Source organism: Chrysochloris asiatica, unplaced genomic scaffold (genome assembly GCF_000296735.1).
Source record: "Chrysochloris asiatica unplaced genomic scaffold, ChrAsi1.0 scaffold00182, whole genome shotgun sequence".
Taxonomy (NCBI): Eukaryota; Metazoa; Chordata; class Mammalia; order Afrosoricida; family Chrysochloridae; genus Chrysochloris; species Chrysochloris asiatica.
In genome coordinates this window covers 2810942-2830686 of record NW_006408700.1, presented here as the reverse complement: position 1 = coordinate 2830686, position 19745 = coordinate 2810942, and the positions used below count along the sequence as shown (strand labels likewise).

General features: G+C 37.3%; 1 protein-coding gene across 2 annotated transcripts in view; it reads right to left on the bottom strand.

Annotated features, from left to right (window-relative positions):
• STXBP5 (syntaxin binding protein 5 (tomosyn)) overlaps positions 1–19745 on the bottom strand; it is a 209563-nt gene that overhangs the window by 104849 nt on the left and 84969 nt on the right. For both annotated transcript variants that reach the window (XM_006872055.1, XM_006872056.1), the window contains exons 7-9: positions 17067–17150; positions 11522–11645; positions 1764–1842 (exon numbers count right to left, since the gene is read on the bottom strand). In XM_006872055.1, the coding sequence (XP_006872117.1) occupies positions 1764–1842; positions 11522–11645; positions 17067–17150 (287 nt within the window). The remainder of the gene's footprint in view (positions 1–1763; positions 1843–11521; positions 11646–17066; positions 17151–19745) is intronic.

The window sequence follows — 19745 nt, the reverse complement described above, 5'->3', positions numbered from 1 at the left end:
ATGACAACTTGCTGTTGTTGTTATTAAGTCACTGAGTCGGTTCCATACCACAGTGACCCAGTATAGGGTTTCCAAGGAACAGCTGGTGGGTTTAAACTACTAACCCTGTGTTTAGCAGTTCAGTGCTTATACTAAGGACTCCAAAAGAAAACTAGTAATGTTAAATTAAAGTTGATTTAAATATTTAAGCAATTCATGTTATATTGTATTATGGGCATTGGAGGGGACTTCAAAAAGTTCATGGAAAAATCCCATTATCTTTTAAATCCATTTTTACACAACCTTCTTGAAGTCTTTTTGTATGTTTTTTTTTTCTTTTAAAAAGTGTATTATTTTGCTACCAACTTTTTCCTATTTAAATTCCTATATCATCAGACAAGAGGGGCAAAATAATTGGTAATAAGTGGTAATAGTTCAGTATGTACTAGGCACTACGCAAACGTCATGCTAATTTCATCTCACACTTCATTTCTTACAACAACCTTTTGACTACTACATCTTAAATTAAACTACTACATCTAAGTCACAGATAAGGAAGCAGAAGGATATAGAAGTCAATTCACAGCATCTCTGAGTAGGACAAATGGCTATGCACTGGACTACTGCCCTAATGACCCTCGGAAGACAGGCCCAAAATGTCACAGACTTGAAAATGCTATGGAACAGCTCTACCCTGCACATACAGAGCGGCCATGAGTCAAAACCGAACAAGAACAAGTCTTACAGAGTTCATTTTACCTACTGCCTGACCCTGGTAAACCTAGGAACCCAGAAATGTACAAGAGGATCAAGGAGAAGAATAACAATTTTGCCATTCTTCAGATTTGTGCCTTGCTCAAAGGGCTGATTTCAATTAGAATGGGGGAAAAAAGAGAGAGATTAAAATAGGAAGTGAGCTAGTTCTAAAAGCCAATAAAACTTGAGTGTCTCTCACTCAGTTGTGGATAAAACACAGATCAATGGCCCCTCCCTGGGAGTTTCCACTTCTGTATGTCTGGGTAAGAGGCTGATGACTTGTGTTTCTCACAAGTTCTCAACTCACGTTGCTGCTATAGGGCCTGCACAACGACATAAATTCAGATTCACTCTTAGATAGTTATACTAAAAAACTAACTAGACCGTTAAGCAACAGGGCTCTTTGGTTCTTAAAATGACAAGGAATATTCCAAGCAACTGAAGTATTTCCTTTATGATATTTTAAAATAGAACATTCAATATGTACAAAATTAGATGGAGCCGATGTAAACTGAATAAACCATCTAAGTGTCATATCTGATTTGTACAGTGGCATTAAATGTCAAATATAGCTGAAAAATTGTCCCTTAATATTAATCTTTATAATGGTCAAACTTTGATGAATTTTTTTTTTTTTTTGAAGACTACTTATCATTACCAAAAGTAAAATATTTAAGTATATAAGTCACATTTTAAATATTTTCTCTTCATTGGTTATTTTACAATTCTTACTAATAAAACAACACTACTATTACTGAAGGCTAATCTAACAGTAATGCTTTAACGACTGACAAGAGAAATACTTCAAACTTTCTAAGACATAGAGTAAAACTAACAGAAAGAACACAGACTTATTTTGCCCTAAATTTACCAACTTTAGTTCCTTTGTGAAATAATGAAAGTATAAAATTTAAGACTGGGCTAGACCATTCTCAAATAGGCCTTTAGAAGTTACCATAAAGCTCTTTCTATGCCATCCAAGTAAGTAAGTATATACAATGAATATTGGCAATGAAGGAAAGTCTTACCCAGATCTAGTCGTTTTGAATTCCACCTTGAGGATAGGTTTGCATGGTTCTGGCTTCTTCCCATCCTTTAACTGTTTTCCTAAAATATATTTCCTGCATTAAATTCTAAAATTCTAAATTCTTACATTGACAGTTTACAAAATTAAAATGAAATACAATGAACTCTACCATGCAATACTTTAAAGTGATTTGGAAAGAAGAATTTAATATAAAATAAGATATTTTTAAGATGACCTGTTAAAAGTACTGTGAGAGTCCATGCTGAAAAGCAAATAAAGTGAATTTAACTTAGTAACAACATTTATGTAATAAAACTCTAGTACAATTAGTTGATGTACAGAACTAGTGATGTATACCCCTCCCAATGTCTTCACTACAGATTAGTCAAACAGACTCCATTTACTAGATGCACTCAAGGTTTAAAATGCCTGCACCTGGAAAAGTCACCCAAGTGTGTGACAAGCTGTTAAATTAAACCACATGTTAAAAGGTGTCAGGAATTCATTTTGTCCAGGAATTTTTATTATTTCTTAAATGTTTATTTTTGTTATCTATTTCTACATGTATATTTGTAGAGATTCATCCAGGAATCTCTGTAGAAAACTTGGAAAAAATATACAGAAAATGAAACATGAGGCTAAGTCAAAAGGCATTCCTACTAGGGTTGCGGAGTCCTAGTGTAATGCTATAGGACAAGCACTGGACGGCTAACCACCAGGTCAGTGTAGTGCTATAGGATAAGCACTGGACAGCTAACCACCAGGTCAGCAGTTGAAATCCACCAGCCACTCCTAGGAAACCCTATACAGGGTAATGGTGCTTAACAACATTAAGTACTAAGGTTCCAGTTCATATATGCATGAATTTATTCCAAATAATATGTTCAAACATGTTTCTGTGATCAGTGGATGGCTGCAGACAAGTCCGCTCAGTCTTGCTCAATCCAGTGCCACCGAGTTTATTCCAACTCACAGCACTCCTATATAGAATTCCCAAGGCTGTAACTCTTTAAGAGAACAGAAAGCCTCCTCTTTTTCCTGTAGAATGGCCAGTGAGTTGTAACTGTGAACCTTGCAGTTAGCACTCCAGCACTTATCCTACAGTGCCACCAGGGCTCCACAGTATTCTTAGGGTGACTTCAAAATAAACAATTCAGTCAAAACAGTGGCTTCCAAAGGGATCGGCTGGGCCGTTCATTACAAGGCAGACAGGTCGGCTCAGAAGGTTATGGTAACTCCATTTATGAAGCCCAAAGAGGCAATCTAGACATTCTCGAAGACACAAGACGATCATAGGGGCTTACATGGAAGCTTTAAGAAAACTGAAATTTGCATTAGTGAGAAAAAAGAACAAGAGAGTTATGCCAAGGGATTTTTTCCAACATACTTTCTCATTCCATGAGAGTAACATGCATTGTTCTAGGAGAATCCATCTGCTCTCCAGTCCTGATCTTGCCTTTTCAGACTTTTTTATTTCCAAAACTTAAAAGATCATTTCAAAGAAGACATTATCTGATTCCCTCAAGAATGCCAAAACTGTTGTTATGTCGTGATGTAAACCTAAGGGCAGAGTCCTGATGTGGTGCTGCAGGTTAATGCGCTGGACTGCAAAGTCGGTTTGAACCTCAAGGCTAGCGGTTCAAGCTCACCAGCTGTTCCCTGGAAACAGTATACAGGGTTGCTATGAGACAGAACTGACTCAAAGGCACCTAGCAACAACAATAACAACAAACCTAAGGGCAGAATCCTTCAGGGAAGGATTAGAGAAATGGAAACATGTACAGACCCAGATGGACGATGTGTCCAGGAATAGCTTCATGTTTCAGTTATCTTTTATCAAAGGTTTAATCAAGGTTTGTATGATTTTATAGCAATATTTTTGGATTCAATCTTGTAGCTACTTGTCATTTCTTAGAGATTAATCATTTTTGACATTATATTTCTTTCCATTTTTAAAGTCTATTTCAACCTATAAAATGATCATCTAAATACATCTGGAGGGCTCGATGGATGGCTGTGTACCATAAGCAGTGAACTGAAAACTATAAGATCAGTGGTCTGAGTCTACTAGCCACTCCACAGGAGAAAGATGAAGCTTTCTGCTCCTGTAAATATGTACAGCCTTGGAAAACCCATACACGGTCGATAAGAGTTGGAGTCAACTCTACAGCACTTTTCAACAATAAACATACCCATGGATACACATGCCGTCTAACAGCTAAAGCTGTTTTTGATATAAAAACACATTTATACATGAGGGTGAGTCAAACATTATCCTCACACTGGTTATATTAAAATATCCATCCATCCACATCCTTGCTGATTAAACAACACTAAGGGTGCCCATGAAATGATTGTTGAACAGACGAGTGACAGTAGATTATATGGCAAATCATTAGCAAATCAGTCATGGCTCTGGCCTGGAGCTCTGGTAGCGTAGTGGTTACAAATCGGGCTGTGAACTGCAAGGTCAGCAGTTCAAAACTACCAGCTGCTCCGCAGGAGAAAGATGAGGCTTTCTGCTCCCGTAAAGATTTACAGCCTCGGAAACCCTGTTCAGGGTCGCTATGGGTCGAAACCGACTCGATGGCACTTAACAACAACAACAACAACATGGCTCTGCCTAGGAAGTAAATCTACAACAGACATTGGTTTAAAAAAGGTTGTGCAAGATGGATACCAAAACAACTCATGGAAGTGCATAAACAGAAGTGTTTGGACATCTGCAAACAAAATTTCAACCAATTCTCAAAGGGAAGGTAAAAGTTTCTTAAAAACTTTGCTGCTGGTGACAAGTCTTGGATTCATCATTTTGAGCTTGGGAGTAAACCACAGAGCATGAAATGGAAACAACGTCATCGCCAACCAGGAAAAAGTTCCTAAATCAACTATCAGCTGGGAAATTGATGCTTAAAGTTTTTGGGATTCTCAAGACCAGTTTTGGAACACCAGCAGGAAAAATGCTCAACAATCAACAGTGTTTGCTATAGTGAGATGCTCACTGAAGAGCTGAAGTCTAAACTTCAGATTAAATGCTGAGGACTGCTATCCAAGGGCATTGTGATCTTGCATGACAATGCATGTCCCCACACCTCTGCCCACTGTTGACACTCTGCACACACTTCACTTTGAGGTGTTAAAGAATCCTCCCTACAGTCCTGATCTTACTCCATCACACTGTCACCTGTTTGATCTCCTGAAAGCAGCCTTTTGAGGATGAAGTGAAGAGGTGCATTCATGGCTCACAGTTAAACCTAAAACATTTTTTAATGAGGGAATATGAAAAGCTTGTTGACAGATGGACAACATATATTGAAAAGCAAGGAGACTATCGAAAAATGATGCATTTCTCTTTTCTAAAAGTTGATTAAAATAAATTCTACAGCCAGAGTGCAGATAATTTTTGACTCACTCACATACATGAAATTAGTTATATATAAAGATTGTTGTTGTTGTTAAGTGCTGTCAAGTCGATTCTGAACCATAGTGGCCCTGCAAAGGGTTTCCGAGGCTGTAAATCTTTATGGGAGCAGAAAGCCTCATCTTTCTCCTGTGGAACAGCTGGTAGTTTCGAACTGCCAAACTTGAGATTAGCAACCCAATTCATAACCACTATGCTACCAGAGCTCCTTAATGTGAATATGTAACTTGTGGAGCAATGGTTAAATGCTAACCAAAAGATCAGTGGTTCAAATCCACCAACTGTGCCCTGAGTGAACGATGTGGCAGTCTACCTTTCTGAAACCTTACAGCCATGGGAATCACATGGGGCCGTTCTTCTCTGTCCTAGTGAGTCACTATGAGTTGGAGTTCTACTCAATGGCAATGGGTTTGGTTTGGTATATGAAAATAAATTTAAAAAATAATAAACAAAATTTGAAACAAGCTCATGAAATACAGCTTTTTAGAATGTATACACATTTTCTCAGGTTATATAATTGTTGAACACAATTTCTGAAGTCTGCAAACACTCCTGATGAGTATATCCTAATCATGCCCACATTTGAAGACAATTAGATTGTTTTCAATGGTTTTGCTATTTTAAATAACTGTATTTTACATCCTTCTGCGTTTATCAGATCCAATCACTCCTCTGTTCTAAATCCTCCACTGGCTTGTCATCTCAGAGTAAAACAATGTCTTACTATAAATTACAATACAAAGTACAAGTGGCTATTTACCTTCAAGATAGTAAAACTTATAGCAGAAAATTTAATTTAGAAAATGTAGGACATGATGTGGCTCAATTACTAGCAACCAGCAACAGTGAAGTAGTTCTACAGGTTGTTGATTCTAATTCCAAAATGTTACTCAGGTCTGTGTATTTCCTTCGATTCTCTGTCACAAATGAAATCTTCATTCATAGTAAGGACTTATGGCATACAGACAGTTCTCATACCTAAGAATGGACTGGCATGAATCTATTGTATTAAAATGTTGAGTTCAATACAATGCATGACTTGTAACACTCATAAAGACATTGCTGGGCTTCAGCCAACAGCTTAAGGCAAGAGGACGTCTCAGCCTCTTTAAGTGGGGTCATACTGTTGTTAACACTGTTCAGGGTGTAACTGTTTTCTGCTTAAATGTTCCTTATTTAAACCCTTGTAATCATGCCTCTAAAGTGTGGATCCTCTGCAAGTTCTGGTAATACATCCAAGAAAAGGAAAACATTCACAACAGAACAGAAAGTGGACATTAAATAAAACTGGAAAGAGATGAAACATAGACAGCAGTAGAAATATCGCCACAGAGTGACTCCACTACCATGCCAGAGAGCTACCAACAAAGACCTTATGGAACTACATCAGCAAACAACAGTATTTAAGGAAGCCCAGGACCTAAAAGCTCCAAAACCAAGTAAGTGTTTGATGAACGAGTTAGCTGAAGTCTTTTATGTCACTGAAGTAGACATGGCAACCTCAGAGGAATAAGATTCAAAGAGGTTCACCAAAGTTTACTGAGGATCTCAGCTGCTACATGGTCATTTTTGATGGGAAAACAAAAGCTCTGTACAAACCGCTGTTGGTGACTACTTCAAGAGATTGACTCCAGCAGTACTGTGACTCTTCCCTCTCCAGAAGCAGAATCAAACTCTGCCTCTCCAGCACCAGAATCATCCTGTCAACACTAGGCCCATCATTTTCAAGAGTAGCTGTCTCACCATCATCATCATCAGTTACTGGTATCATAAAGTTATATCATGAATGCAACTTCTGGTATGTAAAACACTGACAGCATGACAGTAAGCTTTAAACTTTATTCACAATCTTTCTTCTTTTTCTTTTTTTCTATCTAAACTGATGTAAGAACTGTTTTTTGAATTTTAAAAAATTATTATTATAGTACTGTATTCCTGGAGTCCTGGTGTGGTACTGAAGGATACGCGCTGGCCTGCTAGCACATACAGGCACAGATCCTCTCTCTCTTCAACACTGAACCGATGTGTGAATGTGTGTAGGTCTACAGCACTGATACTTTTAATATGACAGTATTATGATGATGAACTACACTGTTTAAGATGTTTTAATATATTTGGAAGTGTTTCTTAAGTCTTCATGCATAGAAAGGTAAACTGCATATCAGCACCAGAATACTGTCAGATATCGTGCCAGAAGATGAGCCCTTCAGGTTGGCTGGCACTCAAAACACGACTGGGGAATAGCTGCCTCTTCAAAGCAGAGATGACCACGATGACAGGAATGGATTACAGCCTTCGGGACCTTCATTTGCTGATGTGCCACAACTCAAAGTGAAGAGAAACAGCTGCAAACATCCATTAATAATTGGAACATGGAATGTATGAATTACTGATCTAGGAAAATTGGAAGTTGTCAAGAAATAAATGGAATGTATACACATTGATATCCTAGGCATTAGTGAGCTGAAATGGACTATATTATTGGCCATTTTGAATCTGCTAGTTACATAGTTTACTAAGCTGGAATGACAGATTGAAGAGGAATGGCATTACATTCATAATCAAAAAGAACATCTGAAGATCTATCTTGTGAATATATACACATATACTGGTGTCTACAATAGGAGTCTTGGTGTGATGCTGTAGGATAAGCACTGGACTGCAAGATCTGTTTGAACTACAATGTCAGTGGTTCAAACTCACCAGCTATTCCTCAGAAACCCTTTACAGGGTTACTATGAGTTAGAACCAACTTAACAACAACAATAACATGATAGGATAATATCCATATGCCTAAAAGAATACCAAGGAGCTCTGGCAGCGTAGTGGGTACGAGTCGGGCTGCTAACCTCAAGGTTAGTAGTTTGAAACTACCAGCTGTTCTGCAGGAGAAAGATGCTACCACTTTGCCAATCCATCTCGCTGGGGGTCTTCCTCTTTTTCTCTGACCCTCCACTTTACCAAACATGATATCCTTCTCCAGTAACAGGTCCCTCCTGACAATATGTCTTAAGTATGAGAGACGAAGTCTGGCCATCCTGGCTTCCAAGAAGAACTCTGGCTGTACTTCATTCAACATATACCTGTCTGTTCTTTTGGCAGTCCATGGTACTTTCAGTATTCTCCTCCAACACCATAACTCAAATGCATCAAATCTTCTACCATCTTCCTTATTCACTGTCCAACTTTTGCATGCATATGAGGTAACTGAAAATACTATGGCTTGAGTCAGGTGCATCTTAGTCCTCAAACTGACATCTTTGCTCTTCAATACTTTAAAAAGTTCTTGACTGCTGCTTCCATGAGTGTTGATGGTTGATTCAAGAAAAATGAAGTTTTTGACAACTTCAATCTTTTCTGCATTGATAAGAATGTTGTTTACTGGTCCAGTGGTGAGGGTTTTTGTTTTCTTTACATTGAAATGCAATCCATACAGAAGGCTGTGGTCTTTGATCTTCATCAGTAAGTATTTTAAGTTTTCTTCACTATACTGGAGAGTCTCTTCTGATATCAATTTGGTGTTTTCTGCTTCAACCTAAATATGCAGATGAGCAAATTACAGTGTGTTCCAGTCTGTCCCTGGCCTTGTTTTTGGCTGATAATATGGAGGTTTTCCACCGATTCTTCTCACAGATGTAGTCAGTTTGATTTCTGTGTATTCCATCAGGTGAGGTTCATGTGTGTAGTTGTCTGTTGTTAAGTGGTTTTGAGTCAGATTTGACTCATGGAGACCCTGAATAGGGTTTCCAATGACCAGCTGGTGAATTTGAACATTCAATTTTGTGTTTAGCAGTCCAGTGCTTAAATTACAGTGCCACACCAGGCATATGGATATTATCCTATCAGAGACAGAACTGCACTTCAAGAAAGACCCTGAAATGTTCTATTTGATGATAAATGCAACACCATTCCTCTTGAATTTGCCATTACCAGAATTATTATAGGATTCTCAACTTCAAAAATGGCCAATACCAGTCCATGTCAGCTCACTAATGCCTAGGATATCAATGTTTATGTGTTCCATTTCATTTTTGCCAAGCTTCAATTTTCCTAGATTCACACTTCATTTATTCCATGTTCCAATTTTCAATGGGTGTTTTCAGCTGTTTGTCTTCATTTTGAGGTGGGCCCTATCCGCAAATGAGGTCCCAAATGCTTTACTCCATCTACATCATCATGGTCTCTCTACTCCAGTCATATTTTCAGTGCCCTCTGACTGGAGGGGCTCACCTTCCGGCACTATACGTGACAATTCTTTTTATAAGGTTTTCAGTGTCTAAACATTCAGAAGTTGTCTATCTGTCCTTCTTCCTAGTCTGTCTTCATCTAGATGTTCAGGTGGAGTCTGTCTACCATGCGTGACCATTTGTTACTGAAATACCAGTGGCACAGCCTCCAGTATCACGGCAACACACAAGTCACCACAGTATGAGAAACTGACAGAAGAATGGAGGCGAGATCGTGAGATGTATGGACGTTTGTAGGCATGTGATCAAGCTTAGAGGTACAGCCCCTAATCGAAGGAAGAAGGAAACAAAATAAAGAAAAACTGGAACCTACTATCATAAGGGATTATCCTTTTGGATACACAAATACATAGATCCAGAGAAAATGTCAAGTGAGTACTTTTATAGAACATTTGTTGTTGTTGTTGTGTGCCATGGAGTCATGACAGCTATTAAAGCAGTAATGAATGGTACATATAACATGAGGTTTTCAAAATAGTTATTCTTTCTAGAAAACAAAAAAACCCCATATTGCCACAAATACATAAAAGTAATTTGTAATTATATTGTTTTTTTTTTTTTAACTTTTTCATGGCAATAACTTAGAATGGGTATTCATATTTTAAAGTAATACATGAGCTATAGTACAAGGATAGCCAAATACTACCAGTTGTTAAGAACCTCTTGGGGTAGAAGTGGAGAATATAGTTTATAAAGTGGTATAAGAATTCTTACTTTATCTGGGTGGCATAAACAGTTGAGCACTGAAAGTTAGAGGTTCAGACCCACCCACAAACACCTCAGAACACAGTCCTGGCATCCTGCTTCCAAAAGGTCCCAGCCTTGAAATTCCTGTGGAGTGCTTCTCCATAGGATTCAGTGGCATTTAATACCAATAACACTTAACACAAAGACTTTCATAGCATGCTTTCTAATGAAAGCCCTAAAGATACCTACAAGTTTTGTAAGCACAATTTGTATAGAAATAAGTTAACACAGCAGACCTGAGAGTGGCGGACTTAGAACGGCCTGCTGGTAGGACAGTTCTTGGTTGGTATCTGGGAACTTGGCTTTCGGGAGGGGCTCACTATGCTGTACTAAACAATGGAGCTTTGTTTTTCTTCTGGAAATCTGGAAACTTGTTATTTGAGAAGCAGAGGGTCACTGGAAGGCTGAGCCTCGTGGAAACCCTGGGCGTCCAGGCTCAGCTCACTTGCCCAGGCAGGAACCATTTCAAATGTACTGTGACAACTGTTGTTAGGAAGTGCCACTGAGCTGATTCCTAGCAGAAGGTTTCCAAGGAGTGACTGGTGGTTTGAAACCACCAACCTTTTGGTCAGTAGTCCAGTGCTTATCTTGTTGTTGTTGTTAAGCGCCATCAAGCCGATTCCCACTCACAGCAACCCAGCAAGGAGTGGCTGGTGCTTTACCCACAAACCATGTGGTAAGCGGTGAAGTGCTTATCCCACAGCTCTTACCCTACTGCGCCACAACTAGTTGGTGGAAAAGTGCATCCTCTGTGATTCCACTGGGGGAAGACGCTTGGAAGCTTTTTCCTGGTTTCCTCTACACTTTAAGTCCTGTGCCTTCTCCCTTTGCTGATCTCACTGTGTGCATTTTCTCTGTAATAAATCACAGCTGCGAGCAGGATCTGCGCATCCTCCTAGTGTATCCCTGAGGCCCCAACGCACAATTTAAGGCTACAGTGACCTTCCACAGAGCTCCGAATGTGTTCAGTGCACACAGTTACATATAGATTAGCAATGAAAAACTCTCGTATGCAAATAGCATAAATTGAGCCCTACACATCAAAAGAACATTTAAAACTATTTGCTTTATGGCTCGCTGGAGCAATGAGAATCAGATCATATGACATTCATTTTCCCAAATTACAAATTCACAATTTTAACTGCAAATAGGCTTGAGGTTTTAGTACCTGGTTCGTTAGACACTATTTGTGTAGACTTAAATATTTTTAATTTCCTTAAGAAGAAAAGAAAGCCTATCCTTGTCATTCAAAATGAACGAACACACAAATCCAAACACAAGCCCAAACAAAACATTTTAGTGCCCAATATACAGTAAGCAGTGCTTAAAGGGATGTGTTCTTACCATGTGGAGTGACTGTCTGTGCAGGCTTGGTAGGCGACCTCACATGCCAAATAGTCAATGTGCCATCGGAATGGCTGCAAATAAACTGCTTGCCTTCATGATGCCAGGCGACGGAGTGGATGGCCTACAGAAATGTGGGAAGAATTCCGCTTATAAAATTACAAATACAGGCAAACACACATTTTTTACAATTGGTTTTATCATTAACTTTTATTTTAAGCATTATCATATATCCCCAGCAGAAGTCAGCAAGTTAACTTTACATTTCTATACAAGGCTTCTTACAAAACAAATTTAGTTTGAAATGGATGCAGCTTTTTGGACATTGAATTATTAGTTCTTACTTTCGTAATTTTCATCAAACCAGTATTGTTGCTGCTCTTGTTAAGTGCTGTTGAGTACGTTTCGACTCATAGCCACCCTGTGTAGGGTTTCTGAGGAGTGGCTGCTGAATTTGAACTTCTGGCCTTGTGATTCCAAGTGATCTTGTGGTCTAGTACTCTATCTCACAGCACTACGCCATGATGCCAGCATGAGCATGCTAACAATGATATCCTTATTACTGACAAATACATAAAAACAAAGCACATTTTTGTGGCTTCTTTGAATAATCAATGGCTCCATACAATAAGCACTGGACAGTAAACCACAAGGTCCACGGTTCAAGTCCGCCATCCATTCTGCAGGAGAAAGATGAGGCTTTCTTTTCCCTGGAAGATTTAAAGCCTCGGAGTCCCTATACTGGTCAGAATCAACTCCACAGCACTTAACAAAAACAACAAATATAAGCTACCAAGTATTTACAACAAACATATTGTTAGAAAACAGTTGCAGGGAACATTAGAACAGTATTTCTGAAGCTAACTAAAATTCTAAGAAGGCAAAAACGTAGAAACGGAGGTAAGAGCAAATAAGAATAAAGCAGGTTGAGTCAAAAGACATGTTCCCTATCCCCTTCCTCAGAGCAATTACTGAGGCAATGTCTAAAATCTTTCACTTTAATAAATTAAGACATATTTTTTTTTGAGTCTTGTTGAGACACTGAAGTAGACACACCCGAGTAAACAAAGTGGCAACAGCAAATCTTATTAGCCAAATATGTCTTATTCAGAATCAGAAGCAAGGAGAGTCAGAGGCAAATCTGAATTGTTGATGGGAGAAGATATCATGTATAAAGTCAGATGCATAGTTAATTTGAGATTAAGGAATTTTACGCTTAGGTTGCCTTATGTAATTATTCAGGAGAGCATAGTTTCAAGCAGATTCTTAAAAGATTACTTAATATTAAAAAAAATTTTTTAACTACAGATAGAGTCAAACAAAAGGAAGAGGTGATATGAGAGATAAAAGGCACAATGACATATTGAAGAACATAATAAAAGTGGTAGAGTAACAAAATAAATTCAAGATTGACAACTGAGACCACGGAGGGGAGATCACAGTCACGGGCATACATTCTAAAGCAGCAGCATAGATAATTCTAAGTTTTGTTGTGCGTTTTCTTAAAATATGCAGGGTTGGACAAGAAATAATAACCATAATAAAGGTCATGAGTTAATGGATGAAAAGAATGTGACATTCATAGTTTTATCTTGATAAAATTCTTAAACAAAAGCACTGCCTATTCTGATGCAGACAAATAGTTTAATATCTATTAATATTACCAGGTTTGAGCAAAAATAGTAAATATGATGCTTTATGCTGTTATCATATAAAAAGGCTATTTTGAAAGATAATTTTCTGGAAAGACAGAGCAGCCTAGCCATTTACCTATTTAATTTTGCACTAATTCAAAAGGTGGGTTTTGAAAATGAATCAGTATTATTAGAATCACTTCACATTGAAAGTTACATATAAATCTTAACTCAGCTGCTCTTATGTTATACATCATTAACAGTTTCAGCAAAATTAAACCAAGAAAGAATTTATTTTCTGCTAGAAAAATAAGGTTAACATTTATCTTAACATTCTATTTAAACACAACACTAATAGTTAACACAGTTCATATATATGCTATTGCTAAAACACCTACAAAAATGCTTCCAAAAACCTTTATGACATAGACTCACACTTTAAATTACAGTGGTTACAATGTATATGGAACGAATGCATTGAAAACACTCTGTAATTTTAACAATCTTATGTAGTCAAATAAAGAGTGAATGCTAAAACATTCAATGGATTATTTATTGCATACATAAACACATTACATTTTAGTTTTTACCTTAGTATTTTAACTTGAGAACATTTCAATATTGGTTTTAATACAGAAGGGAGACAATAGTAATATTGTAATATTAAACAAGATATTTATTGAATATTTTATAAGACAGTTGATTTTTTAAAAAGTATTATATATTGAACATAAATTATTCTGAGTCTTTCCCTAGCTAAATATTTTAAAGTTAAGTTCAAATATTACAATTTACATTAAAAACAAAATCCAAAGTAACTTTCTAAAGTTTTGATATTTTGAAATTAGATATTTTTAAAATTTACCATATCATTTTTAAAAGTACTGTTTTATCTTTGGTATGTGTGTGAGACAGGAAATAAGTAGAAAATTTGCTGTCTTAAAAATACACAATTGATGCTGGGCCTGGGAGCTCAGGACCACAGTCTCAGTGGACACCACAGTCAACTGTCATAACATAGTCCACAAAGACAGTGTTCTGCATCCCACTTCGGTGAATAGTATCTGAGATCTTAAAAGCTCAGGAGTGGCCTTTTAAGGTGTAGCAATCAGCCTCTCCATGTGCAGAAGAAATAAGAGTGATAAGAATTGAAGATGTATGGAACCGATGAGTCCAGTGAACTAAGGGGACATGTGAATATCAGTTTCCATCACTCTGAGACCAGAAGAACTAGATAATTCCCAGCTACCCCAACCAACTGCTCTGAAATCGATCCCATTAGAAAGTTCCAGATAGAGTGGGAGAACATATGGAACAAAACTCAAAAATTATTACCAACAAAAAAAGAAGGCAGCTGGGATAACTGATCAGAGAAAGACTGGAGGAACCTAAGATTGTGGTCCTCAACCACCCTTCAGATCTGGACAGGAACTCATCCTTGTGGCCCAATTTTCAGCCAAGCAGTAGATAGGTATATGGGGGGACAACATTAGTCAGGTATATTCACCAAATATACTCACCAAAATCAAAAGGGCAACATTTACCTAAGGACAAAGTTGAGAAGGGATGGGAAGGTGGATGGAATCGAACTAAGAACCACAGGGAGGAAGTGGGATGACTGATGCGACATGGAGGGGGTTGCAATAACAGAGATGATGAAAAGCATATGATTTGCTGAAAATCATAAAACTGATGATCTTGTCTGTAAACCTTCACTTAATTCACAATAAAAAGTTTAAAGAAAAAAGTAAGCAACTGTCTAAACTTAAATACTTCTTTTTATTAACATCTGTAGTGTTCAAATTTTTTAAAGGTGTCATTGATTCCAATATTGTGAGCTACAAACATATCTGATTTCAACATTCTTTTTTAAAAATTGTGTCTTGATATACAAGTATACTCATATCTAGCGATGCACAACTGTTTTTGTCTGTTTTACTAAGATTTTTATCAGTTGTATCTTAGTTTATTACGGAAATATAACAAAGGAAGAAAATTTAAGAGACTGATAAATAACCGTACACATATGACAAAACATAACCATAAGAATACAGAAGTTCATACAAATTTAAATATTGTCTTCTTCTTGTTGTTGCATGGAGTCAGTCCCGACTCATAGTGACCCTGCAAAAGGGTTCCAAGGGGCACCTGGTGGGTTTGACTGCTGACCTTATCCTAAGTCATCACACATCAATAATGTTGCATGTGACTTCTGCAAACGCTTTGATTCATTTAAAAAGAACACTGATATTACCAGCTCTAGTCCTAAGAGGATTGGAAAGACCTTCACAGAGACTTAACTTTCTCCATATATTGAAATACTACATGCAGAAAATATCTATACAACAATATAAGTATGCTCAAAAACTATCAATTTAGACATAACCAAGGCAGAGGAGAGTTTACCCATTATTAATCTATGATTACAAAGCAACAAACTCTTAGCAAATACACAAAGATTAATTTCTGTCCCTATTACTCCCATTCATTCAAATCACTACCACCAAATGGAAACTAAATAAACAATTAAAGCTATACCAAATTCAAAGAAATTGGTTCTAAGGAGAAGCTTGTTGCTATTTTTATCTTTGCTGCTCTTTATGGAATGTGCTTTCTTCCCTCTGATTGCTTTTAAGATTCACTGGTTTTAAACAATCGAATTATAGTGTGCTTTTGGGTGATATTCTTTATGTTCTTTTGCTAAAGGTTATTTGTGCTTCTTGAAACTCTGGATTTATAATTTTCACCAAACTGGGAACTGTTTTAACAATTATTTTTTGAAATAACATGTATACTAGACTGCTTGATGGAGCACTGTGGCTCTATAGGATAAGCATGGACTAGTAACCAAAAGGTCGGCAGTTCAAGACCACCAGCTGATTCACAGCAGAAAAATGAGGTTTTCTGCTCCCAAAATATTTACAAGCCTTATAAGCCATATACAGGGTTATGATGAGTCGGAACCAATTAAAGGACACATAATACCAATAGGCTGCTGGAAGTTGTACCACAGCTCACCAATGCAGTGTTCTCATGTTTCCCATTGCTTTTTTTCCCTTTCCTTCTCATATTAATGTTGTTATGTACTACTGAGTTTGTTTCTTCCTAGCGATCCTGTATAAGGTTTCCAAGGATCAAGCGACTGGTGGGTTTGAATCACCAACATTGTGGTTAGCAATCCAGTGCTTATCCTTCAGTGCCACATCAGGACTCACTTTCATATTAAATAATTTTAATTGCTGTGTCTTCAAGTTCTCTATTCTTTTCTTCTACAGTATCTAATCTGGTCATCTGATTCAGAATACTTTTCATCTCAGGCATTTTCTTTTTCATCTCTAGAAATTTCACTTTTGTATATGCTTTAAGTCTTCCATGCCTTTCCTCAACACGCTAATGTTTCTGCCTATGTTTTTAGTTATAATAATATTTAATAATACCTATTTTAATATCCTTACCTACTAATGCCACCATCTATATCATTTCTATGTTTGTTTCTATTAGCAGCATTTTTTCCTCATTAATTGCTGCCACAGTGAGTCCACTCTAACTCATGGCACCCTTATGTGTATGAGAGTAGAACTGCATTCTATAGAGTCTTCAGTAGGGCATTCAGTAGGATTGCCAGACCTTTCTTTTGAGTTGCTTTCCAATGTACTTGAACTTCTAACCTTTTCAGTGAGCATTTGTACGAATCTGGGAATATTTCTCCTCATTTTGAGTCATGGTTTTTGTTTTATTTGCATGCTTCATTATTATTTGTCTGGGGTGGCAAAAAGATTTTTTCCATCTTTGGAATCGATTTTTTTTTTTTTTTTTTTTGAGTTACTGCAATTACAAAGCTTACCTAAACTAAAATCACCAACTGAGTTCTATGAGAAACTGAATAGAATTAGCAAAAGCACCATTATTACCTCATCATATGTATATCTGTAGTCAGCTTTCTTTGACTTAAGATCCCATAATACTACTGTTCCAGATTCAAAGCCAATCAAAAGCTGGAATAAAAGAGAGAAAGAGAGCCATATTACCTAGGAGGGCCATCAATTCTAGAAAACAACAATGAAGATGAACACTATCATTCATATGGTTCACGTATAAATTCATAACTAAGTTCGTTTATCAATAATTACTAATCACATAAATGAAAACTGAAAATAATGTGAGTTTATCTGCCTTTGACAATTCTGGGCTCAACATACATCAAGAAACATATTTTTGAAAAGGAAAACAGTGTCCTTTTGAAACCATGACTGTTCATGCTCATTAACCAATCAATTTGTTGTTGTTGTTAAGTGCTGTCGAGTCAGTGCCGACCCATAGCGACCCTCCCTGTACAGGGTTTCCGAGGCTGTAAATCTTTACGGGAGCAGAACGCCTCATTTTTCTCCCGCAGAGCAGCTGGTAGTTTCGAACTGCTGACCTTAAGGTTCACAGCCCAATTCGTAACCACTACGCTACCAGATATATCATAATAAAACACTGGGAAAATTAATATATGCATATGATTGCATGTTTATAAACTTTCCTTGATCAATACATGCTCAGGCAGTATCAAGATTAAAGTAAAGTTTTAATTTGTCCCACCATGCCTACACCCGAAGGCTTAGATTTTACACAACCATCTTCTACAAGAAAAAAAAAAAAAAAAGTGAAGATAGAGGTTGCTGTTATTTGTTTCATATAAGAACACACAATTTTAATATTGTAAGCTAAGGAGCTCTGGTAGTGTAGTGGTTACGAATTGGGCTGCTAACCTCAAGGTCAGCAGTTCGAAACTACCAGCTGTTCCATGGGAGAAAGATGAGGCTTTCTGCTCCCATAAAGATTTATAGCCTTGGGAACCCTGCGCAGGGTCACTATGAGTCGCAACCAACTCCACGGTACTTAACAACAACAACAACAAGTTAATTCCAGACATCACACAACCAAGACCTCTCTCTCTAACTGAGGAAAGTAAAACCTTTAATAAACAAAAAAATCCAGAAGTTTCATTTAATTTATTCTTAATAGTGATGAGAAATTGCCCATTTAATTACTTAAATTATCAAGTTGCATAAGTGAAAAATAGGCTTAATAAAGTGAACGTCCTGAAGGCTTGTCTTGAATTTATGTGCTGCTGTTGTTAGGTGTCATCGAGTCATTACCAACTCATAGCGACCCTAGGTACAACAGAACAAAACACTGCCCAGTCCTGGGCCAACCTCACAATTGTTGACACGCTTGAGCCTACTGATGCTACAACTTTGCCAACTGAGGCTTGAATTTTTTCTTCAGTTCCCCCAGCTTGAAAAATGCTGAGCGTATTCTTCCTTTTTGGTTTTCTGACTTCAGATCTTTGTACATTTTGTTGTAATATTTGTCTTTGTCTTCTCGAGCTGACGTTTGAAATTTTCTGTTCAGCTCTTGGACCTCCTCATGTCTTCCATTTACTTTAGCATCTCTACGCTGGAGAGCAAGTTTCAGTGTGTCTTCTGACATCTATTTAGATCTTTCCTTCTTTCTTGTCTTCTTAATGACTTTTTGCTCTCTTCATGTATGATGGTTCTTGATGTCATCCCACAACTCTTCTGGTATTTGGTCTTTAGTGTTTAACGTATCAAATCTGTTCTTCAGATGATCTCTAAATTCAGGTGGGATATATTCAAGGTCATATTTTGACTCTCGTGGACTTGTTTTCATTTTCTTCGGCTTCAGTTTGAATTTGCATATGATCAATTAATGATCTGTTCCACTATCTGCTCCTGGCCTTTTTTTGACTGATAATATAGAGCTTTTCCATCATCTCTTTTCACAGATGTAGTGAATTTGATTTCTGCGTATTCCATCTGGTGAGGTCCATGTGTATAATAGTTTCTTATGCTGTCTAAAGAAGGTATTTGAAATGAACAAATCATTCATTTTGCAGAATTCTATCATGTGATCTCCAGCATCATTTCTTTCACCAAGGCCATATTTTCCAACTACTGATCCATCCTCTTTACTACAACCCTTGCATTCCAATCACCAATAATGATCAATACATCTTGATTGCATGTTTGATCGATTTCAGACTGAGGAAGTTGGTTGAATTCTTCTTTTTCATCCTCACTGGCTTTAGTGGTTAGTGCGTAAATTTGAATAATGGTGGAATTAACTGGTCTTCTCTGTAGGCGCATGGATATTATCCTATCACTTATAGCATTGTACCTCATGACTGATCTGGATATGTTCTTTTTGACAATGAATGCAACACCATTCCTCTTCAGTTTGTCATTCCCAGCATAATAAACCATGTGGTTGTCAGATTCAAAATGGCCAATATCAGTCTGTTTCAACTCACTAATGCCTAAGATTTCAGTGTTTATGCGTTTCATTTCATTTTTGACAATTACCAAATTTTCCTAGATTCATATTTCGTCCATTCCATGTTTCGATTATTAATGGATGTTTACAGCTGTTTCTCTTCATTTTGAGTTGTGCCCCATCAGCAGATGAAGGTCCCACGGGCTTTACTCCCACAGGCTTTACTCCATTCACATCATCACAGTCAACTCTACTTTGAGGAGGCATCTCTTCCCCTGTCACATTTTGAGTGCCTTCCATACTAAGGG